Source organism: Poecile atricapillus, chromosome 1 (assembly GCF_030490865.1).
Source record: "Poecile atricapillus isolate bPoeAtr1 chromosome 1, bPoeAtr1.hap1, whole genome shotgun sequence".
In the NCBI taxonomy this organism is placed as follows: domain Eukaryota; kingdom Metazoa; phylum Chordata; class Aves; order Passeriformes; family Paridae; genus Poecile; species Poecile atricapillus.
This window is the reverse complement of record NC_081249.1, coordinates 92,359,202-92,384,300: the sequence shown is the minus strand read 5'-3', so window position 1 is coordinate 92,384,300 and position 25,099 is coordinate 92,359,202. Positions and strand designations below refer to the sequence as shown.

The 25,099-nt window shown below is 45.3% G+C and overlaps 1 protein-coding gene across 1 annotated transcript in view; it reads right to left on the bottom strand.

Annotated features, from left to right (window-relative positions):
- Positions 1–2,397, bottom strand: part of LSAMP (limbic system associated membrane protein) — a 794,347-nt gene extending 791,950 nt beyond the window's left edge. Inside the window, exon 1 of the mRNA XM_058854971.1 lies at positions 2,367–2,397. Coding sequence (XP_058710954.1) covers positions 2,367–2,382 — 16 coding nt within the window. The 5' untranslated portion in view covers positions 2,383–2,397. The remainder of the gene's footprint in view (positions 1–2,366) is intronic.
- Between the last annotated feature and the right edge of the window lie 22,702 nt (positions 2,398–25,099).

Here is a 25,099-nt window from a genome sequence, read left to right as displayed (position 1 = left end):
GAAACACTTCAGAAATGAAAGATTAGTTTGCTGTATCATAAAGATGAGCTTAGTAATCACTTTCCTTTAAGCAAAGAATTAAAAGATAATAAAAGCCCTAATTAAGGACCTCGTTAGCTTAACTAGATTTTCATATGCAAAGTGATGTTCACCACGTGTTGCCGCCGTCTGAAAATGCTGCCTGGCACTACATGGCAAGCACCTGTGCCAACTCCCCAACTGCATTTCCCTTCTTCATTTCAGTTACCTTTCCATCTTTCCTCCTCCTTTCCCCTCTGTGACAGGGTTCGGCAGGATCAGGCTGATGTGGCACTGCCTTGCTCTGGGCGCATGCAAGACAGACTTGGCATTACCTTGTGAACCATGTGACAGAATGAGAGGCAGAGATGAGACCAAAGGGCAGGGAAAGATGAAGGAGAGCAGATAGGACTGATAAGGGCTGAGCACACATAGACCCAAGAGGAAGGCAGAGGGAATATGTAGGAAGCCCTCAGCCACACTGGTTTGATGACAGGTGGAGATTATCCAGGTGGAGGATCCATCTGAGTCAAGCTGAGCACAGGGATGCTTTGGGTGAGTCTGGATGCCACAGAGCAGAGCTGGAGGGAGGAGATGCTGGATGGGGCTGGCTCCCATCTTGGCTCCTGTACAGAACCTAGTTATGAGTTAGGCAAAGACTTATATTAAGGGTTTGGCTTTGACCTTTACCAGAAACAAAAATGGAATCCTTAGAGATACTGTCCAAGGAGCCTTCCAGGGCTCTGTTTTCAATCCCACATGGCTCCCAGTACAGTCTGGCAGGTGGACAGGTAGATGTTTAGGGATATGCTTAATAGAAGCAATTAGGAAATCATTATACCATAGTAATGTGAGCAGATGAGTGAACAAAATGACTGCTCGCTGCCGTGTGAGAAATCAGCGTGGCCTGGCTGAGCAGAGAGCTCTCGGCTCTCTGCAGCACAGCCAGCAGGCACTGCCCAGCAGAGGCCACGGCAGAGCCAGGAGCCGGAGTCCGCCCGGCTGGAACAATCTGATAAATTCCTACAGCTGGGAACTCAGCACGAGATGGGAATCAGGATTTTCATCCTCGTTAAAACTGTAATTGGAGCCTCATTCTACTTCATTTAGAGCCTGCTGTGAACGTGAGCAAAAGCTGCAGGGTGCTAAGCAGGGAGGTCACCCTGGGGCAGTGGTGAGCAGCCAGCCAGAAGCAGTGGGAGGCTGGAGGGCGCACACCGAGGCAGAGGCCAGGCTGGCCTGTGTGCATCTCCTGTAGGTATGGAAAGGCCTCTGTTGTGAGATTCCCAGCTTTCAAACGTTTGTTTTGTTTTCTTTTTTTTTTTTTTTTTTTAATTTAGAGAATAAGAAAGCAAACATGGCATTTATGAATAGAGATGGCTTTGAAATAGAACCTCAGGGCTCAGCCTTCAGCAGGGCACTTGGACCTGAAACCTAGTAGACCTCAGTCCCCCATCTGAACCACCCAGTGACACAATCTAATAGTCCCTACCTCAGCTCTGAGACCAGGGCAAGACTTAAGGAAATCTGATACAGCATTATTAGACTGGAGACTGTGTTGATCCATTTGTTAGCTGAGTATTTTCTTTGTTTAACAGAATGGATTCTTGTCTTTTCTCTACACAACATAGGACTGGCTCAATAAAGGGTATTCATTTCGTTTGCAAACAGAGATGAAGGGCTGTAAACCAATTCCAGATGTTTCATCCAGCACTCATACCAACTCCTGCTTGGGCCCATCTCCAATCATCGCATGTATTCATGCAGTAGAGGAAATGGCTGATGTGCCTTAAATATAGTTTAAAATAATCAGCAATAGTCAAATTACTTCTGCTACATTATCAGTTGCAAGTAGGGATATTCATTAGAAAGAGTCAGACAAACTACCTTAATTTGGCCTTCTCCCACTTTCCACCTCGTGGACCAACAAGTGTATCGTAACTATTAGAACAACTTCAGTGAATGTTACAATTACTCATGTCAAATGAAAATGTAATGCAGTTAACGCGCATGCTGGCTCCCCGCTGCTACTGCTGATGATTATTGCTATTAGAGCATGACCAAACAGTCATTCAAATATAAACAGCAGATTTGTTTTGATTGTGTTCGTGGCCCATTTTACTCGCTTTCTGCGAACATTAACACAAATGGCTTTGGTTTGCAAGACTGTCCCCAGGGAGAGAAACAAAGTCAGGAGCACCGTGGTGCTGACTTCGTGTATCAGCTAAACTACCTGCACTGGAAGATTTTGTGTGGCTCTCTGGAAAACTTGACAGCCGTCTCATCAGAGAGAAAAAGCAGAGCTAGGCAAGTCTGAGTGCTGGTTGGGTAAGATGAGCACACAGTACCTGAACAAAAAATCATGGCAGTCCACTGAACAGGCAGCACTCACATTCCTGCCAGTCATTCAGTAAGTGCTCAGGAATGGCAGTTACATCAAAATGGGGTACCCAACTCTTTGGCCATAGTTTCTGATCTAAAGCCTGCTAAAGGAAAAGGTGCTATTGACTTAAATGGTTTGTGTGTCATAGGACTAAATTCACTAAAAGCTCTGCTTGCTGTGAAAAGATTACCTGATTAAGAAGATTAATTATTATTATTATCGCTCACATTTTTGTGTCACCCTTTAGTGGAATTCCTTATCGCTAAATCAGTTTCCAAGACGGGAGCTCTTGCTCTCTCCATCTTGTCTGAGCTGCTTACTTGCCTTGTAAAGCCAAGAGCTAATCCCGATGGCCACTGATGTGATTATGTTGTGCAGCTGACTGCAGAACTTCTCCTTTGCAAAAGGACAGATGCGGAAGATGGCAATCCCAGGATGCCAGGGATCCAACTAATTACCTAACTGCATCAAGGCCATGACTCTCGCCAGATGCTTTGATTACAGCTCCCGTTTATCTCTTCTCCAGAAGCACATGCTCAGGAATATGCACACTGAGGAATGACTAAGAGTCTTGCACAGCACAGGACTGACCTTGAGGCCAGGCCAGAGACTCCCAGCTTGCATTAATTCTGACAGGTTTGTGAGGTATCAGCCTCCTCTGAGGAGCACAGTGCTCTGGGGCGGGGGGAGCTGCTGCTTGGTGCAGAGAGGACAGAAAAGGGCCAGAATGAGGAAAAATTAGTAAGAATGCAGAAATGCAGTCAACATATACTCTTCAAAAGCCATTTTAGTGGCAAGTTAGATAAGGGATAGCAAAATCTCTGGTATATAAAAGACCACAGAAGACTTCTGGTTTGGATGTGAATAGGGAGCTTTGAGGAGTTATTCACATATTGATTTCTAGTACCAGTTTGAAGGAAAAGTTACTGTCTGAAACATGCTAAGAGTTAAGGATGTTTGGAGTGCTTCCTCTTGATTATTCTTGTTTGTGTGTTTCTTCACACAGAAGAAGACAGGTTTCTTCAGGCTAGAGCTTGGATGATGGAGAAGAAATGTGACTTAGAAACACAAAATCATGAGCATCATACATCAAGTGAATAAGAAAGATCTTTCACTATGTCTTCCAGTGGGAGCAATGGAAACTCAATGAAGCAGACAGGTGATGATCAAATGCAAAATAGAGCAGGTAGAGCAGAGTTCAGCTGTGGAACTCATTGCCACAGGACATTGCTGTGAGGCAAATCCACAAGGAACTACTGAGCACAAAGTGATTACTACTCGCTCAGGAGGTCACTGGGCTGCAAATCACTGGAGGCTCAGGGAGTGTAACAGACAGGTATCATTAGTTACATCATATACTTACAGCACTCGTACATTTTCCTCTTGGCATCTACTATAGGTCACTGCTGGAGACATATGGGGGAAAGGCAGCTAGACAGATTCTTGGTTCTGCCTGGTATGGCAGTTCTTATGTTACTGACTAATTGGGTGAGCTGTATGGCTCAGATCCTTAAGCAGGAAGTTAGGCATGCCTGTGCTTAGAGAGCTATGAAATTATGTGTTTCTTTTTCTTTCTCTCTTTTTTTTTTTTTTTTTTTTTTTTCCCCCATTGCATTTACTATTCCATGTGCCCAAAGAGCATCCCAAAGAACAAGCAGGAGCTCCTGGAGAAGTCTGAGAAAAAGCAGTCTCACATCTACACATGACCAGGATGAGGTGTGATAAGGGGACATCATCATCGCCCACATCTACGCCCACTCATTGATTATCAGCAGGAGAGGTTGTGTGAGCAGCAATCCTGCTCTATATAAATTCAGGAGCTGAAAGTGTCAGCACAGCATGGCAAAGTACTCTGAGGATGATCTTCCTGTATGTCAGTGTGAGTGTAAGATAGTACAGGCATGCACAGCAAGTGCACGTGTGAGATAAAGATTTGGAGGTGCAGAGGTATCTACCAAAGGAAGAGAAGAGAGAGAGGAGTACGTTTGCAAACATTTTTTTTACAGTGCACGCATTTTAGTGTTTATCAGAATTCATCCATCCATGCACTCTACAGGAAAGTGCAGCCTGCAAGGCAGCAGTTTGTCTGAAATCAGGTGTGTGTGAGAGTATCTTCCAGGACTGGGCAAAGGTATATGCACACCAAAATACCAAATAAGCAAGCAGCAGAGAGCAGCAGAAGGGTAAATTTCATAGGGCTGGGGAGCAAGGTCACTCCCTGGGTGGAGCAGAGGAGTATCTAGGAAGCAATCCTCAAGGAGACTTTTCCTATACAGGCAGAGTGAAATTAATTGCAGTCATAGTGCTTCTGTGAGCAAAGTGAGGTATTCCAAGCACACAGAAGAGGAAGGCATCTGTCCCACTCAGAGAGCAAAGAGTTGAGCAGCTGAAAATACTTGTGTCAAATCCCCACTTAGGCATCTCTTCCCTTTCCAGCCCTTGTCCTCCCTCCCCTCCCTTTTCCATTCATTTCTCATTCTGCAGCTCTTCAACACTAGGCCCTTCTCTTGATTAACATTTCAAACCCATTGATAGTTTGTGCTGGCTTAGACAAACTAATCATCATTAGCACTCCAAAAACCTGTCCAGCTTTCCCTCCCAGAGTCACAGGTGCCACCCTCAGCTGCTTGGAGAAAAAGGAAAAAACCACCAGCCACAACACGCTCCTGGCAAGGCCATCAGGAGGTACCAGCTCACAGCAGTGGCAGTCAAGCAGATCGCAGTTCCCAGGCTCTGTGCTCCCATGGATCCAGGTTGCAGATAAAGCACTGGGCCATCTAGGAGGCAGGCAGAGGGCTGCAGACATCTTCTCCTCTCTAGGTCTTACAGCAATGTGCTTTTGCACACTGGAACCCGTGCTGGAAGCACGTCTCATTTCCCAGGGAAGAGCAGAGCCCATGTGCTAGATATGACTGTTTTCTTCCAGCCCGGCCAAGCTAGAGAGATATTCATAGCTGGGGTTTGAGTGGGATTTGCTGGGCCTGCTGTGGATACTGGATTCCAGAAGTCTAGGTGCTTTTCCCAGTGACCCATTGACCTGTATCTCTTCTGTTTACAAAGCACAAGGAGGCAGAAAGTAAATAGATAACCCAGGGGACCAGGAATGATGCAAGAACAGGTGTCTGATGAGCTGTCCGTGTCTGGCCTGAGCTGAAGCCAAGAGTACAAAGGCCACAGATAAATGCAGACTAGCAGAAGGAAAAGAGCGATGGGTTGGAAGATGCTCTCTGTGACAATTGCATACAAATCTACTACTGAACTGCCAGGAAGGCTTGCATGTGCTTCTTTTCCTATTTTCTGGAGGCACCTAAATCCTCCCCATCAGACAGGGTCATTCCACACAACAGTTGTTTTCAAAGAATGACATTGTGCCCTCTGCAGTGGGGACCAGGTGGCAGTAACACTGCCCTGGGGATGAAGGCTGTAACGGTGCTCACCTCAGCTAATGCCATCTGGGCCCTGGAGAGCACTCAGGACTGCTCCAGAGACAAAACTCTCTTGACAGCAGCTAAAAAGAAGCAGGTTTGCCCAGCAGACCTGTTTTTTAGCTGTGATGGAAGCACAGGGGTAAACATAACTTTCAAGCACACATCCTCTAAAGTCTGCCTTGGATTCAAAATTTCATTTCAGTCAGACTAACATTAAAATAATGACTGGGCAATCACTGGGAAATTCCACACCACTGGAATCATCGTCCCTTGGGCAGCTCTCTGGGCCCTCATATGAAATGTTTGTTGAGTACATATCCATGAGGAAGCTCTGAAATGCCACTAAGCCTGTGTGCATTGGAGTTGTGGAAAAGCCACCACCTCTCGTGCAGAGCCTGCAGAGGCCATACTGGAGAGAAAGGGATTATTTATAAGGCTACTATAACCTTCCTACATAAAGCCCAGAACTAATGCCAAACAGCAAAATAATAGAAGAAAAAGCTGTCCCATGCCTCTGGAACCAAGGCCTGTGGAAATGCAATTCCTCAAGCAAAAACCATCCAGGCAGACTGGTTGGGAGACAACACACCTGCAAAACTGCACAGCTACACATAGGACACAATGAGCATCCCTAAGGCACATCCCCTTCTCCCCCACCTGCCCTCCTGACATCCTCTCCAGCTAACACTCACTTTAGCAAATGCTAGCATAAGGCTCATCTCATAATTTTACATGCCCATTATGCCTATTATGCCAGCAATGACAAACTTTGCTGGCATGTCAGGTACAAGGGGTTAAGGTAAAACAGGTCAGTGCAATCTCAGATACTACTTTAGAGGCTCCACACTCTTCTGCTATGTACCAGGAGACTGGCCCTGCAAGTGCATCCTGCACTCGTGTTCCTGTGAGGCAAATACTCAGGCATTGACAACATTTAAGACAGCAGCAGATTTTCACAAGTGAATTTGTAGGCAAAAATATGTTGCCATCTTCCAAGGCCTGTTCAGGCACTGACAGTCACCCCTCAGCTATGTGACTCCCTAGTTTCTGCAAATATCCATTCCTCCCACACCCCCACCAGCTTCCCTGCCCCAGACCACTGTCTTCTGAGCTGAAAATAAAACACCCCTGTTTACGGCACATTCGCGTGGCTTTAAAGCTGAGCCCAGAGGCTTCTGTCATAATTCCTAGCCTCCGTGGCTGTAAGCAGCGAGAGGCCGGGGAGAGGCTGCCAGCGGCCGTGACAGCCCCTGCACAGGCACACGCACCCGGCTCGGCCGAGCAGCGCCGGCCGCAGGCAGCAGCGCCGGTCTGTTGCAGGATGCTGTCAGAAGGGGGCAAAATCCATCTGCAGTCGGTGCTTGCTCCCTGCTTTTGCTGCGCTTGCTTTCTCTCTCACCCTTGCGTCCCTTCAGCCCGGGGCCCTCCGGCACACCCCGGCCGGGCGGCTGGCCCTACGGAGGAGACACTGTCACGGCCCTCGGCAGCACAGGCTGCCAGGACGGGCTGCAGCCTGGCAGAAGAGTGTTTGGGGCCTGGGGTGCTCCCCGAGCCCCAGACAGCAGCCCAGGACAGCAGCAGCTCCCCCCATCCCGCCTGTGCTGGCAGTGCCCCAGGAGGAGAGGGCCGCAGGATGAGGGTTAGCAAGTGTGTGCTGTGGGCAAGGCCAGGCTGAGCCTGAGCGCCTTATTGCTGAGATAGACGGCTGCTGGTGCTGAGAGCAGCAGAAAAGCTGATGGGAATTGCAAGGAGGGTCCCCAGGAATGGGTGAGAAAAATGGAGCAACAGGGATGACAAACTCCCTTGTGTGGAATGGGGTCAGATCCTCCTTCGCCTTGTACATTCTGTAGCTCGAGAGACCGCAGATAGAAAGGTGTCAGAGGTGGGACGGCAGAGTGCCACTGACCCCGGTCCCGGGCAGGGGGCACAGAGGGCTCACCCACCCACAAGATTTGGGGCAGGAAACCACAAAAGGGGTTTGGAACTCAGGGAGCACAGAAGGCTTCCAAACAACAGCTTTAAATGCTTCTCCACACTACTTTTGGAGTAGGTTTTCACTTTTAGAAAAGCCTCAGTGCCAGGGACACCATCACGTCCCAGTGCACTGTGGCTTTCAAGTGCCTGTGAGCTAGTAATATAGGGATGGTTGTGGGGTGACTTCTACCGATTAAAGAAGTCTGGAAAAACAAGAACATGGAAGGAATAGGAAAGCAGACAATTCCTCTCAAATACTAGAAAACACACCACCACCCCCTTTTTTTTTTTTTTTTTTTTTCTGTGAGTAAGCAACATTTTTTCTCTCCTTAACTCCTCAGCTGGCCTGGTGAATTCTATTTCTGTATACATCAGTGAGTCCCTTCTCCTTACATCATCTGACATGCCTACAGCCAACTCCTGTGAATTTCCTGCAAGTCTTACTATAGCTGGCAGCTGCCCTTGAAGTCCCTCAGATAGCAGACTTGCAAAGTTCACTGCAAAAGAGCTTTCACTTCCCTCCCCCGGTCTTCTAAGCTTGGCATTTGAGGAGAGCATGGGAGGAAAGGAACAGAAATGGGGGCATCCCTAAGCCCCAGGCTGGCTTAACTATTTCTTCTACACCTGTGGCACAGCACAGAATGATAGATATTATCCTTATCTCCATTTTCTCATGTACAGCATGGCCCCAGAGTGACACAGGATATTTTGGGGCTACTACCATGCTGGCAGTGGGATCACTCTCCTTCACCTGCCAGCATGGTGCAGTGATCTCTGAGGAACCCTGGCAGCAGCCACACCATTGCTTAGGAAAGAAAGAACTGCTTGGTATTTAACAGAGACAGCAAAGGTGGGCAGGATGAACTGATAGCCACCGTACACCAGGATCATCACATGTAGGGTAGTAGACTTACTGTGGGATCTCAAGAGGGCATGGTCTCAGTTTCAAGATTTTCATCTTGCAGCAACCACCTGACATCAGCCCTGGGGACTAGCCAGACACAAATCCATGAGATAACCCATCTGGGATCTTTCCTTCTCTCTCAAGCAGCTCTAAGGCTCTGATCAGGATGACAGAGGACTTATTTTTACCTGTCCCTTGGGACAACCCCCTCCTGAAGTTCTCAGGCTGGTTAGGAGAGAGATTAGCAGAGATACTGCTAGATCAAAACACCAACAGAAAATTGGGAAGGCCTAGAAATCCCTAGCCATAAGGATGCCTGCTTCACAAGGCTGGGGCATGGCTGTGAGTCCCTCCATTCAGGTACCTTAGCAAGCCTGTACAGCAGAGCTGGAGAGAGGGAGGGAGTGAGGAGAGGGAGGCACAGAGCTGGGAATTACGGACTTTCACACCCAGACTCTGAGAGCACCCTCCTGACATAACACCCCGTATGCAGATGTGCGCAGTAGTGTGTGCAAGCTTAACAGATAAACAACCTGAGGTGTTTTTTGTTTCTTGCACATGGGATGTGCTGGAGCAGGGAGATTTTGCACACTTCGTTAATGTAATCTGCAGCCTATTTCTGGTGATCTGAAGTTTTCCTCTCTTTAAAACATTCCTCAAGCAGACAGCAGCCCCCATGTAAAACAACTGTTCACAGCAATTACAGCAGTCTGAGAAGGAAAAACATTTCATACCTTCAAAATGAAAAACCCTTTAGGGAAAGCTGTGTTTTTCCCTGAGCACACCAAAAGAGGGAAAAAGAGGTGCTGGCCTGTGGCAAGCAGAGGATGGAAAGGCTTGGCAATATTTTCTTAGCCCCACAAACCACCCTGCATACTGACAATATGTATATGGCAATATGTATATGGCAGTATGGCAGTATGTGACAAAACATCCTTGTCTGACTCTGTCCTTACTATGTAAGAATGCTTACATTGTAAAAACTTGGCAAGCATCTTGTTGGCCAAAATATTTAAGAACAATATCCTGAAGAAATTCCTTGCAAATAGTTACATACAACTGTGTTATCACACAGTATCTGAGTCCTAATGTGCCCCACTAAGTTGCTGGTCACTCTTTAGTCTTATTGTCAACTATGCAGATCTAAGAAAAGATATATGGATTAAGCTGTTGCTTTGGGGATTTCCCCCCCTCATTTCCAGGAACAGCCTAAATTTTTCATTTAGACTTTAGTTAGCTATCCTGCTGAGAAACTACAGGTCTCTCTCCTGGAGCTCTGTGGGAAACAGGAGAGAAATGGCAAAAAACATTTTTCCCATTTTTCCATCTGCAAGCGAGCAAAACTGACTTGGAGTCATAGAGAAATCAGAGCAACAGAGGAGGAAGAGGCTATTTTTATCAAGTCACTTTTTCTTTCTTTCTTTTTTTTTTTTCTTTTTTAGGCAGGAACCACATTTTAAGCTGATAGTCCCTATTTTTCTCTAAATTCTCTGAGGAACTGGCAACGGATGGCAGGGCCTGACCTGCAGAAGGAAGTAAGAGCAATTAAGAGGATAACAAATCCAGGGTCATCCAGGAATTTTGCAGCTGTCACTGTGCAGCACATCAAGGCCCCCACAGACCTCACAGTGGGGCTGAGGACAGGATTCTTGTTGCTCTCTTTGCAGCTCCCATGCTGCCTGACTGGAAGGAGGTACTCCACCAGCCACCACCTGTAGAGGAGCTGTAGAAGAGACTTGGCATTCCACAGCTGCATCCAGGGGAGAGGGAGAGAAAGATGAAGGATGTTAGGTGATGAAAGACTGGTTAAGTTAGGATGGCTGTCTAAAACATTTCAAAGAAATTAAAGAAAGGAGAAATTAAGCAAGATGTTGAATCGTAAGCCTAATTAGTGTAGCAGTGTAGTTATAGTCATGATAGCCTAAGGATACAATTAGACATGTCTAGAGAGGGAGGCCGATCTTGTTGTTAAACCGTAAAGGTAGGGGACAGGATAATACTGGTTGCAGTCTGGTGCTGACTCCTGGATGATTCTGATGTGTTGCAGGGACACCTTGTGACCCCAGCAAGAAACCTCCAGTCTCCTCATACCTTGGTTTCAATGCTTACAAGTGTTTCTAAACAAACAGGAGGAATTCCCAAGACCAAGCTGAGGCATTTTTATGGCATTCAACCACCAGGGTCTCTTTTTAGTACACCTTGGACTTGGAATTGGATATCTTAGGGCAGAAGCTGCTAAGAGAAAGCAAAGCTGGTTGCCAAAAAGAGTCAGGAGCAATAAAACACCAAAAGATGCCCTAAATTAGCATGACACACCCAAAACAGCTGTTTTCTAGTCTCAGGTAATCACATCTCATTTTTGTGGAAGAGATGCTGAAGGAGACACAGCCTTTCACTTTGATATTACAGAATGGCATTCCTTAAGTACACTGACTTTGCTGATGCTCAGTCTGAGCCTTGGTGAAACAAGCAGAGATGTCACGGTGTGCTGGCATCATTCACACCTCGGCTCTGAGGCCCCAACTGTTTGTCAGTCCCTCTCTAGCCAACGCTGCCACCCTCTTCACTCTGCATTCACGGGAAGGAGTTGTGACAGCGCGAACAGGAGGAGATAAATCGGAGATTGAGGCTGACACAAGCTACGTCTCTACAAACCTTAGCAGCCAGGCGCCAGGAGCTCAGCCCGCCCTGTGTGCAGCATTTGGGAGCGTGCAGGGCCAGCCCCGGGCCAGCAGCAGCCTCCTCCAGCAAGCCTCAGCAACCTGCCTCAGCCCCCACTTGGCATGGCTCTAACAGTGTCCTCCATGCCTCCACAGGCAACTGCCATGGGACACGAGGCTCTGTTCCCCCAAAACACAGTGGTGAAACTTTTCTAGCATATGGAAGTGAGAACTTGAGCAAGGGGAGATGCTGGCAGAGCCCTGTTGAAGAGAGCCAGGAGAGATGTCTGAGTCAGTGACACCTGACAGAAATGAAGTCCTGGCTTACATGGACATGAACCCAAGGCTTCTCAGGGATATACTCAGGCGCATCACAGACATCCTGACAGAAGATTTGCTGTGAAAGCAAATACCATCCAGTGACTCAGGCAGGTAAAAGGATGTGGATTGGTGCCATCCCCAGATACATGGGCACGGGCAGAAATGCTGCATGGGCCCTGGACTTTGATCCAGCCCTGAGGGGTCTCGGCAGGAGGCAATGTTTACCACACCACTTCAGTGCCAGCTCTACATTGTCCATGGCATGAAATGAGTGACATGCTGGCGCACAAAGGTAAAAAAGGACAGATTGATTTATTGATCAAGGAAAGACACAGTCTCCTTGACAGAGATGCTCTGTCAAATGATGGCAGGACGTGCTGCTAAAAGCCCTCCAGATTGATTACTTTACCTGCCACCTGATCCTTCATTGCCCTGGGCTCTGGCAGGTGAAGAGCAAGGGAAGATTTACACGTGGCTGGGAGTCAGAACAGGAAAACACGCAGGAATGAAAGCTCCAGGGGTCTGGCCAGGACACAGTGGCCCTCCCCTCCTCCACCTGCCACAGGGCTGGAAGGTCCCTCAGCCCATGGGCCAGCCAAGGTGGCAGGAAGACCAGCAAAACCTCATTGTGCAGCCAACCGAAAGTGGCACTGTGGCAGGTAACACCTGCACATCCTGAAATGCTGCCATTTCCCTTCCCCATCTGTTCCCTTCTCTAGGATTAAACCACTCCTGTCTGTACGATTATACGGCCTGTGCCTGCCCCGGGGATTGTGGAGAGTGCAGCCAGGCACTTGGCCTGGTACTGCTGTCAAACCCTGCAATGCAAACACTCAGCCCGCTGCAGGAGGTAATGCCACAGCCCACATCCCAGCATGGGACCTCAAGCTCTGCACCCATGGAAAATGGCCGCTTCATCAGCTGCAGCAGGTTGGTGCCAGTCCATGAGGGAGCTCTGTTCTGGGGCTGCACTCCTTTGTCGCTGCCTGTGAACCCTTGGGCATGTGGAGTGGCTCTCTCTTAGTGTGGGCTAATGACAATAAACCTAACCTAAGGAGAGAAGAACATTGGAAAAACCATTTTCTTTAACTTCTAGGGTCCAATTTACTATTTCTGCACTGGTTCCCTCTCCACTCTTGCTTGAACAGGATCCTCCCCTATGTGACAAGAAGTGTGACTGAGACTTTCTGTCAGTTTGCTCAGGAGACAGACCGAGCCACATTAGGGAAGAGGCAGGGCCTTATCACAGCAGCAATTCAAGGCAGCCTGCTTGTGACATGACATGGATGCACCACTCAGCACTACATCAAACCCTAAAGTTACTCGGGTGGCCAGGTCCCAACTTCACTGCACAAACATGTTGAACTAAGCATGTCACAAATGTGTAATGAGCTTGTTTAGAGAGATGTAGCATGAGGAAGGCAGTACAGGAGAGACATAACAAAGAGTATCCCTTAAATGATTCAGTGTTGGCAAATTTACCAGGAGCAGCATGTTGGGAAAATGCCACTCCAGAGCTGCTCCCATACCTGTTAAAGGGCTTGATATTCCCAATACATGGCAGCTCTATCTTAATTCTGTGGGCAATCTGACCAGCTTTGGCTGCCCACCAAATCCAGATGGCTCGCCACCTCTCTTGTGGAAAGTGTAAATAATACAGCAGACCAACCACAGGAAAAACAGTGATCCCAAAAAGGCAGAGATGTGAGAAGCTAATTTGACTTTTGAACAAGCATCTAAATTAACATCCTCCCAATAGCCTCTTTTTTGGACTGCAGCAAATGCCATGAATGATTGAAGAATGTCCAACCCAGACACACTGGGAAAGGCAGGAGTACAACAGGAGGTGGCGTGAGGTCCAGCTGCGCACTAGATAAGGCAGGATAACATTTTGACGGACACAGCTGATGTAATCTATCTTTACTTCTGTAATGCTTTTGACATGGTTCAGGCCAACATCCCTTTTGATAAATTGGAACAATATGGGTTTGATGGATAGAGTAGTAGATGGATAAGGAATAAGGATGGATGGAATAAGTTGCACTCAATGGATTAGCGGGCCAAATGGAGATGAGTAACAAATGATGCTCCCCAAGGGGCCATATCAGGCCTGGTACTGTTTGACACCTTTATTAATGACATAGAAAGGTTGAGTCCACCTCAGAGAGTTTGTATACGACAGGAAGCTGAGGGTCACTATCTGCAAGGACCTTGACAGGTTTGTGAAGTGGGCCTGTGAGAGTCCTATGATGTTCAACAACACCAAGTGTAAGGTCCTGCACCTGCATCGGGGCAATCCCTAGTATGAATACAGATTGGGGAATGAATTGATTGAGAGCAGCCCTGTGGAAAAGGACATGGGGATACTGGTGAAAAAAATACGAGGTATGAGCCAGTAATGTTCTTTACCAGCTCAGAAACCAAATTGCATCCTAAGCTGCATCAAAAAATGTGCCACCAGCAGGGCAGGGGAGGTGATTTCCCCCTTGACTCTATTCTCATGAGACTACAGCTGGAGTACTGCAGCCACCTTTGGGGTCCTTAGCACAGAAAGACATGAGCCTGTACCACTGAGGCCAGAGGATGGCCACAAGAAGGGCTGGAGCACCTCTCCTATGAAGAATGGCAGAGAGGCTTTGGTTTGTTTAGCCTGGAAAAGATAAGGCTCCAAAGACACCTTATTGTGGCTTTTCAATATATAAAGGGTGCCTATAAGAAAGATGAAGAGTGACCTTTTACCAGGGTCGGTAGTGGCAGGACAAGTGGCTGCAGTTTTAACCTAAATAATGGTCTCATCCAACACAAACCATTCTGTGACTCTGTGGAGTTCTCTAATCCATTATGCTGGAGTTCAGTTTGGCTCTGAGATGTGAGACCATCTCCCAGCCCTGGGATTGAGCAAAGCAGTGAAAAGGAATAGTATCAATAAGAGGGATCATAATTCTGTTTCTTCTTTCTCTGGCACTTCTATTCAAAGAACTTGAAATCTTTTTAAAGCAGTGTGAGATTAATCTCATTCATCACTTCATCTCATTCCCTCCACATGTCACAACCCAATTTCACCCTGAGCTCATACATATGTACAGCTGAGCAACAACCAATTTTATGGAAAGATGGTGATTTGAGTGTTTCTGGGTTTGGAGGTACCTGGCATCCCAAAGCTAGGGCACCATGTTTGCAATACAGCATCTCAGCATTTCATGGCAGAAAGAGGTACGACTTCCTGACTGGGCCAAAGAAACTGGACCAACAGCTTCTTTCTCAAAAATTTTCATAGTGAAATGTGTTTTGGATTCTGCATCTCTTTGACTCTAGAGCTGGAGAAAGAGGTAACAAAAGGAAGTCAACTAGAAATCTGCCTACATTCATGAGAGCAATAGAAGGGGAAAATAATATGGTAAAATTTCCCTGCAATAAAGCAATGTTTTGCCTGTGAAGGGATTTCCATTGATAATCTTAGAGATGGGAGAACAGGAACAGAGGGAGACATCTGTCATCATATTTAATGGTGCTCCTTGTTGTACAGTTTAAATAATTAAAGAAGATTCATCCAAGTAGAAAGAAAGATAGGATTAAGTAAAAAAAAAAATGGAAAATGGAGAAAAAGATCCTAGGCAGTTGTGTAACTATTTTCCCCCTGGGCCTGGGAAATGTCTCCACTAAGCAATCCAAGACACTGCTTAAGATTCAAACTATTGCTTGCTAGGGAAAGGGAGGGAGGGCAGAGGGAGAATACTGCAAAAACATTTGACTACATCTGCTACCCACTCATTATTGTAATAGAGAGAGGTAGGGATAAATCTGACTGCATGTGTGAGGGCAGCAATTGGTTGTTAGGTTTCAAAGATGCTATTACACCCTGGAGGAGCAGGGACATACACAGGTGACATTCACCAATTTCAGTGGGGCGGAGGGAAATCACACATTGGAATGAAGTTAATAAGCAATGCAGAGGGCAGGGTCCATGACTGCCAATCTGATTTCTATAATTGGTGTGATTACTACTATTGTAACTTAAACACAACAGCAAATCACTTGCTTAATTGAATTTTCTTTCTGTGTGTGGTTGGGATGGGGGAGGACACAGAGGAGGATGCAAATTTCTCCTACAGCTGCGTGTGTCTTCTCAGCCATGAAACAAGCAGAGGGGTCATGGGGTTGGGGGGCAGCCCCAGGGACAGAAGGGGGAGCTTAGAGGGGCCTAAGGCAAAGCAGGGCAGCTTTACATGCATGATTTTCATGGAGGAGGATGCTCTGTGTTTCTAAACAGTGCCAAAACCTTCACTGCACTGAAAGTGACAATTTTGCACAGGATTTAGTAAATGCCTCACAGCACACCACGAGATGATAAAGCTTCTCACTGAACTCCTGGGGGGTCAGGCAAATGGGCATGCTGCATCCAGTGCTCCCACTCTCCAATACATCCCCTTCTACCATCAGCAAAAGCCAGAAAGGAATATATTTTAGATCAGCCTGTGGGATCTGTTTATTCTCTGCAGCATTTTTTCCCTAAAAGACATTTGCAACAGCCAGAAGACTCTCGAGGAAAGAAAAAAACAAACCACCACATTGTCCTCTGAAATGCTAGAAAAAAAAAAAACATGGCCTAAAAATATATGTTATCCCTGTGTTGTGGCATTCCATCTCTGCTATATCTTACTTGGAGATTCACACAGGGATGACAGAAAAACACAGCTGCTCATACCCCCTAGATCTGGTCTGGAGGGGACACCTACTTGCCTCATTGACTGTTTTCAGATGATAACTCATCTGTTTTCAAGTGCTGTTTTGAATCTTTCATTACAGACAGATTCATCAGCACCTTCATACTTTGGCAGGCTGAAGAGTAGTGGGTTTTTAACTGGACCAAGCAGTATCCTGTATTTGCAGGTTTTGTGCAGGGTGTCCTGTTGAGGGACAGTGTAGATTCAAAGTGTGGATTCAAAACTTCTATGTCATCCTGTCTCCTCTGTAAGACTGCACAAAAATATCTGCTGAATTGATTAAATTCAGTGCACTTGAAGTATTCCTAATTCCCTGGATGAGAAACGCTCAGGTCTGCTCCAGAAAAAAGTAATAGAAACAAACACAACACAAATGAGCAGCAAATTTTGCTATGCCCAAGATGCCACGCCACAACGCTTTCCTTATGCATGTATTTTCATGCATGTATTTTACAGCATGCTACACAAATTGAGAAGCATTGCTTTTTGACAAGGATCCTGGGTCATGCACAGGTGCACCACCCAAAACTGCAGTCAGGGCTTTGAGCAGTGCACCATTCTTCTGACCATACCCAGACCTTGGACATCTGTATAACTTATTAAGAGCCAAACTTGATGTACCTGTCTCACAGGAGCCTTCTTCATGAGTATGTTGAGTAAGACAAGAAGGACTTGAGGCATAAATGAAACCTTGCAGAGGGTCTTTCCATGAGTGTTTGGGTGGAATTTTTGCAACTTCCACAACTCCAGCCCTAGAAGTCATTGTTTTGTTTTGTTTTTTTTCTCTTTAAACTTATCTTAATGTAGCACAGAAAACCAGGGAATCGGGAGGGACTCTGGAAAAACATGATCCCTGATCCCTTCAATAATGTATCTCTCCTACAGCTGCACAAAAATAAAATATTAATTTATCTGATTTGAAACAGAAAGAAGGACAGAGGGGGAAAAATTGACTGGAGCTATGCAATGTTTTCATCTTATATTTATGTTTATGTTCATACATAATGCTTCCATGTATCATCTGTTACCTTCCACTCCTGTATCTGCTTGTCACTCCACATTTCCTTCCTTGAGAAAGGAGACAACAAAAACTGTGTTGTGGCCAGGGCACTAGTGGTAAAAATTATTTTTCCCTCAGAGGCTTAGATTGTATTTTCATGGACTTCATCAGAGTTCTTACCTATTTGACTGTCACATCAAGCCTTCTTCATGCCCTGAGCTTCTAAGAGGACTGCGAGTGAGGATATATGAGACTTCTTTGTTACCTCGAGAAGGCATGATGACTTTTGGAAAATAAGCCACTTTCACACCATCCCAGCTCAAGGAAAAATGTTAATATGTCTTGATGGGATACTAAAGTCTTTATGATGGTATAAAAGCACTAGGAAGAGACATAAGTATGAAGCATGTCTTTCAGATCAGATTTGGGAAATGGGCCTCCAGTAATGTTAGCATTTCAGTTGGGAAATGTGCAAATACAGGCCATTTATCATCTTCAGGTTTTTCACTCTGTCCAAATAGATATCTGTCTAAAATAACATGTTCTAAACCCCAGCACTCTCCACTACACAGGAGAAAATCTCTGTCATTCTACAGAGTCAGCCCACTTTATCCCCAAGGTTATGGGGAAAAATACCTATTTTTTTTTTTTATTTATCTCAGTTTTCAAATAGGAAAAGAGCCCCAAGGAAGTCCCACTGTTAACAAATAGGGCAACAAAAAGGTAACAAAACTAATGCAAAAACATTTTTTTTCCCCCACAGACTCAGCGCTCCTGTATAAAAATTATCAGCCTGCCCATCTATTCCCATCGGAGAGAATCCCACTCCAGCTGCACTAGCACTCAACAAATGGCCTGTCAAACAGATGGGCTTTGCAACAAGCTCGTTAGGTCTTTCTTTTTAAAGACAGCCCTACTACATGGCTAAGTTTGGCTTCTGTTTCACCTAGTTTTCAGAAGGGCACATGCATGCAAATATATCTACAGTACAAAAAAACCTCAGCATTGCTAAAACATCGAGACTGAGAAATCAAGCTTAGAAGTCAAGCCATTCCATATGTTAAAGTTGCTCCTGCACCATTGATTCTAGGCCATTGTACATCCTATTTATCACACATTATATATGAAATTGTACATTTCACAGGTAAAATAAGAACAGAGAACCTATATATATTCTAGTGTGCAATGCAATCAAGTTAATGTTGCAGAAAAAACCCAAGCTCTTGGAATATTCTCAATTCTATCTTAGATTTATATTCTTAATATTACATTACATTGTAACCTTATGCTTCCACCTATATCTTTGTTGTATCTGTTTCTTATCTTTTCCCCATTTTATTCGTAGTGTCTGCAAAGCCTTACACAGGCACTGAATTTGTATGCACTGTAAGAAATCCAACAGAGGGTCACTGCTCAACATTTTGACTGTAAACTTGCTGGTTCTGGAACACTCCTTATTGTGTATTATTAGAGGGCTCTCTAACCTGGGTTCCTGACTGATATTTGGGAACTGTAATTTCCACAACAGCAATTTTAATCAGTTCTAATTGAAACACACTGCTAAGCAGATTCTTAATGCTTTGTAGGATCTGGACTTTAGATCACAAGCTTTCTGGGGACAGGAACAGTTCTTTGATATATTTTTGTACACTGCTAATAGTGGCACCAAGGCTTCTAAGTATCATTACAAGACACACAGTAAGTTAGTGTTTCAGCTAGAGACAGATGACAGACTGTATTTAGATTCTACTTTTCTTCTTTTTAATGACAAGAAAAAAGGAGTCAAAACAATATTGCTGTTTCCGTAACCTGAGGCCTTCAGCAGCAGAAGAGCTTTAAAACTGTACAGTGTTTACCACAATTTTCTATCCCAGTTACTCCAACCTCTTGATTATCTAAGTGTCAAGGGTGATGCTCAAGTTAAGAGTGAAGGTCAGGCCCTGTAGTGTGTCCAAGATCTCCAAGAGTGGAGCAGCTGCGCACTTTGGCCTTGAGAACCTGTGACTCTCATCAAGCACAGATAATTGCCTTTAGCTTCCAGGGTGTATCAGCTGTATACAGAGCAATTTAGTCTCTGTAGGTAACCAGTCCTGGTAGGTTCTGCAGTATAATTCTCCACCTGACTGCATGGCTAAAATGGCCTGGCAGTTAAAATGCCAAGATATTCACCTGTACATTGTTTTGATGTCCAAGTCAGCCACTTTTCCACTCTTTTAATACTTCTGAATAATGAAAACGCCAACATCTTTCTTAATCACAAGTAAGATGTTTGAATTGGGAAGCTGTGCAAGTCAGGATTCTGACATGCTGCTGGTACTGTGTGTAATTGCAGAAGTGAGCTGTCCTATGCCATCAGGAAGCAGTGACACACTGCAAGTCATGCCTGGATCTTCCAGCAGCAAGGCTAAATATCTCAACCAGCCTCACTTTTATTTTACATTCAAGGAACACTGCAGAGAGAAAGAAGAAAAGAAAAACAATCTCCATGAAAGAGAGCCAGCAAGTCTCTACCTGAACTGAGACACAAGAGAGCAAATGCCCATAACAGAGAGGGAATTTTCTGTCAGAAAAGATGCAGAACGCAGAGAGCAGGTGGCAAGGAAGACAGATGCTGAAAGCCAACGGTGAATGGGTGCCTTAAGAAATGTAATGCTGATGGATGGGTAGACAGATGCTAAATATGTAATCTCCTTGCAGATGGACAGTAACATGCAACAGAAATGCTATCAAGAGGGAAATGCTGCATGTTTGAGCAGATATCTGTAAGCACAGGGAATCAATGAGCGGCTGTATCTTTGGCTTTTTCCATTTGTGTCATGTTTAGCCTGAAACAGAGACCTGAGTCAAGTTACTCAGTTCATGCTCTCTTTCAGTCATTCCTTTACCACAGACCTTCCTGTTCATGTCTGATAGTAAGTGCCAAAGAGCATGGATCTGTAGACATTTCCAGATTACCAGGGTGATTCAGGTGAAAAAAAGAACCAACCATCCATGAATCTTCTTGGTCCAAACAAGAGGCAAATCCAAACCCGATTACTTCTACCTTTCATGACTTCCATATACTCATTCTAAAACACTTCTGTAGTTTTAAGCCACATAGAGAAGTTGCTTTCTGACTAATACTAATGGAAAGTTCCTGGGAGAGTGTGTTCTCTTCTGATTTCCAGATCCAAGAGATGTCTTGATAAATGCTGAAAACTCCCTGATATTTGGCAGTGTTTCAGCCAACCTCTGAACTTTGAGGGCAGATGGCAATCACCATGATATTCCTTCAGCCACAGAGAGCCCAGACAAACGTGTGCAAACCATCAAGACTCTCTAACACATCTTTTGAAAAGATGGCAGATGCTACCAATCCAGTATGCAGCACTTCCTCAGAGCTTTTCCTCTGACACACACAGAAACTAGATGAATGGCAGAGGAAAAGCATGTGCAGCAGCCAGCCTAGCAGAAAGATAAACCAAACAGCAGCTGCAGGACCATTTGTACTTCTGGGAGTTAAAATGTGTGGCTCATTGCTATCCACAAGAAAAACTCATCAATGCCATTAGCAAGCACAGCTCTGCTCAGTCAGATTGTGCTCATTCCAGCGAATTTTTCAGTCACTTTTCTTGTACACAGTTATGTGGCCAGCAGACCCTAAACTTCCCACCATACGTGGCTTTGTCTTGCCATGAAACTTTGTCTGTACATTCTGTGGAGATGGGAGCTCAGGACGAGAGCAGCTGTGTTCTTTTCCTGTTTTCAAGTTAATGACAGATATCAGCCACTGCCTGTACCAGCTGGTGAATGCCCATGTGTCAGCAGAGCTGAGTGTGCTGGAGCTGCAATGATTTTTAAGAAGAGATGGTTTCTAGACAGAGCCCCTGCAGTGGTGGTGCCAGTGTCCTGCAGGACATGATACAACTGCCCAGTATGGACCAAGCCATCAAGTGTCACAGGCCTGGGAAAAAGCATTTCAAAACAGCCAGGGAACTACTAGTTTTCCCATGTAACCCCTCTTTCCCTAATGGGTAGTCCTCTCCAAAGGACCCCCTGAGAGCAGGCACTTAAAACTATGCAGCTGATGAAAGCAGAGGCTGCTATCAGTTTTCCCAGCACCATGATACCAAACTGTAAGGGAAACAGATGCAGAAGGATCTGGAATTTTAGTTCAGATCTCTCTGCCTTTTTCTCCTGGGACATCCCCTGACATGGCTTAAGAAAGAGAAGGTGGGTGGGCATGGTCTACAGTGGTTGTCCGTGTGTCATGGAAATGGAAGAAACCTCTTGTAGCCCTTCCCATCTCAGGACTCAGAAAGAGATTGAAAAAAGAACCTCCTGAAGACATAAGACAATGACTAAGGAAAATATTAGTTACAGGGGAAAAAAAATAAAAATAGTGGAGAAATGCAGGAGAAAACTAAGGACCAGAAAATGCAGAGCTAGCTGTGTGACAAGAATATTGGCAGACACAACGGTAAAGACAACACTTGTTTTTCAAGGTATTTTAAAAGCTGCAGACTTTAGTGTGTGGGCTTAATAAGTCTTTCAAACAATCTTAAACCATTTATCTTCCTTATTTTCCTGCCTCTTTCTCTATCCCTTTCCTCCTTCTGTTGGTTTTGGGGCCTTTTTAAATTTAATTTTTATTTCTGGGTTTTTTAGTGAATCTTTACCTTCCTCCTCTTCCCTTATACAACACTTTCCCTCTTTTTTTCCAAGCACATGCTGCTCATTGTCTCACCCTCCCTGCCCATCAGAGGGATATTTGTAGGAAGGCAGGGGAACACGTCTGATCTGAACTTGTCAGAGGAAATTTGATAAATGTCACGAGAATGAAAGACTATAGAAATTTAAGAAGTTTCTCCTTCCCTCCTTTCAGTAACTGTGCCTGAGGAGCCATAGCCCCCCACTGCCGAGCTGACAAGCTAAACAGAGCTGAGAAACGAACTGTCACTGTTTGGATGGGAGAAACTGCAAATAACAGTGTTAGTGACTCAAAAAGTCAGCACTGCTGCCACAGAATTCTAAGAGGGACATGCTGGGTGCAGCTTTGAAGGAAGGGTTCCCTCCATGAGCTACCAACCCTTACGCTATGTTTTTTAAAAAGTGACAGGCAATTGAAAAAACCTTCATTTTGCTGAGCGGGTCTTTGGGTTTGCCTGCATGGGAAAATTCTACCACTCACATGTAAGGTGAGATTTTGAGAAGATATCCCTGCGCCCACTAACCCCACCAAGTAACTCACCCTCCCTCACGAGCAGCCTCATTCACCTGAGCTCCTCCTGAGCAGCTTTCCCAACAGGCTGGGTAACCCCAATCCATCACCACGACAGCCACCAAAATCCTCATCTCTCACTACAACTGCACGACCTGCCCACACAGACTAACCCTTAGGCTCTAAGGTCACCCTCAGCACCAATCCAAACAAAGAAATTTGCCAGTGTCATGGATGTGCTGTAATCCCTCTGCTGTACGTTGTATTTGTGCACAACCTACCCAGCCATTCCTGGTGGAGGCAGAGGCAGCTGTATGTTGGTTTAGCTGATGTGGTGGGAGGAAATTCTCACTCTGTTAAACACCTGTTATATTCTGTCGCAAAGGAGGCTGCACTTTGGTACTGGTACAAATATCACGCACGTCTGCTGTAAGGAACTTTGGGATCAATGAAATGAAATGAGCTACTGAAATATATGCTAATATTCCAACTAGATACATAAACCAGAAGACTGGGTGGTTTGAAATGTGGTTTATGAATATGCAACACTCAATTTAAAATAATTGTGCAGTTCAACAAATACAAAAAGGGGAAATTTGGGGACAGACTCTGTTTGGTAGTCTTGTTTAATTGGCTATAATTTCTACTTCACAGCAGTATGGATTTTAAAATGTGTCATAACCAGAGTTGGGAAAGTTATAGAATCTGTATTACTGGAGAATTTTCCCCAGTTAAAACATGGTTTCTCTCACTATCAAAACCCCCTCTCTTTTGCATTTGCTTTCTGCACTCATGTTCAGCAGTTGGGAGCTGTTCCCATTAAACGCTGGCACAAAGCCATTTCCAGCTTGCCAACCCACGTAACGGTAAAGGGCAGAGAACAAAGAAGAAACTCAAACATATGCACACATTCGCATCGGAAGTTGTACTTTATATTGCACCAGACACTGCTGGCCACAGCAAAAACAAAGAGCTCCCAAAATCTCCCGCTGCAGCTCTGGTTCCAAAGCAATCAGAGAAGTCAGTTGCATACATCTAACTGTGTAAAATGTTTGTGTGCACAGATGTAACTGGGCACGCACAGGTAACCTCTAAACTCCCACACAGACAAAGACATGCTCAAATTTCCTAGGAGTGACACTTGGGCACAAGCCTGGGGAAAGGAAAAAAACCTTTAAACAAGTTCCAAACATAGTTCTTTTGTGTTCTATTTTCATAAATTGATTCCTCTTCCAGAGAGAATGAAAGCCACTGGTTTCTTCATAACACCTTCTGGCTACAGGAAATGTCCTCAGCAAATCATGAGAACAAGGGAAGAGATCTACCAGCAAAGGTAGATTCAATAGCAACCTCTGATACTTGCTGTTCAACTGACTTAAAAAGAAACATAAAAAAGAGGGGGGAAAATAGGGAGAAAGAAAGAAGAGGGAAAAAAAAAAAGCAAAAATACATAAAGAGCCATACAAGTAAGCAAACAATCATTCCTTGAGTAAAGTCAAGCCAACTGCCCTCAGCTCACAGACATTTGTAGTAGACGATGCAAAACTGCAGAGCCAGTGAATCTCTGTGAATTATTCTTCCAGGTCTAACCACCAACGTGATGCTTTCCAAGGAAACAGAGACCACCTTGTTTACAAGAAAATAGTATGAGGCAAGTGAGGGACAGAAGGGAGCAGGCAAAGGGAGGAGAAGAGGTGATGATAGACAGATTACTTTCAATGCCTAAGAATTAGGCTTTCATTTGTGCTGCCTCAGAGGACTTGGACAGGTGAATGCAGTGTTCTGTTGCCAATGGAGAAGCAGGCCCTGCAGCATCTGGGGTGTTTTTACAGAATGTTGGTTTGATAGGCTGCCTTCTGCCTCATTCTTCCACTTGTTTAGCTCCCTTTTTCCTTGATGCCACAGGTGTGCTAATGGCATCGGGGTTCTCCAGAGCTGGCACAAAACTAGATAGGGAGCAAGGAGAAGAGCTGGAGCCCTTAATGCAGCTCAGAGTCACCACACCTCTTCCATAAGTCTTTGTCACCTATCTGGGCCCTTAATTGTCTGGCTATAACAGACTTAGGGCCAGACTCCACAGATGCTAGGGAGGCAGGTCAGGAAGTAATGCTAAGTGTCCTGGCTGCTGCAGGAGAAAGGGAAAAGAGGAGGATAATTAAATAAATATACCCCTGCTTCAGTTTAGCACCTTCTGACTTCACATTTCACAGTAATTCCAGCGTGTTCTTCCACAGAATTGATCTTCAACCCATTCCTTGGCCCATATATACATACTTCATTATCCCTGACAAAGTGCAGCTCTTTGCACATGCTCTCCCTGAATTCCAGACACAACTTTTTCAGGCAATTTAAGCATTTTGTTCAAGCCCATTCCACTAGCATGTCTACAATCCCATAAACATTAAAAATAAGAGCTTCTTTGCTATCCCTATCATCGAACTCGGGAAAGAAAATACTGAGCAGTGACTGCTGTAGGACTGAGCCCTG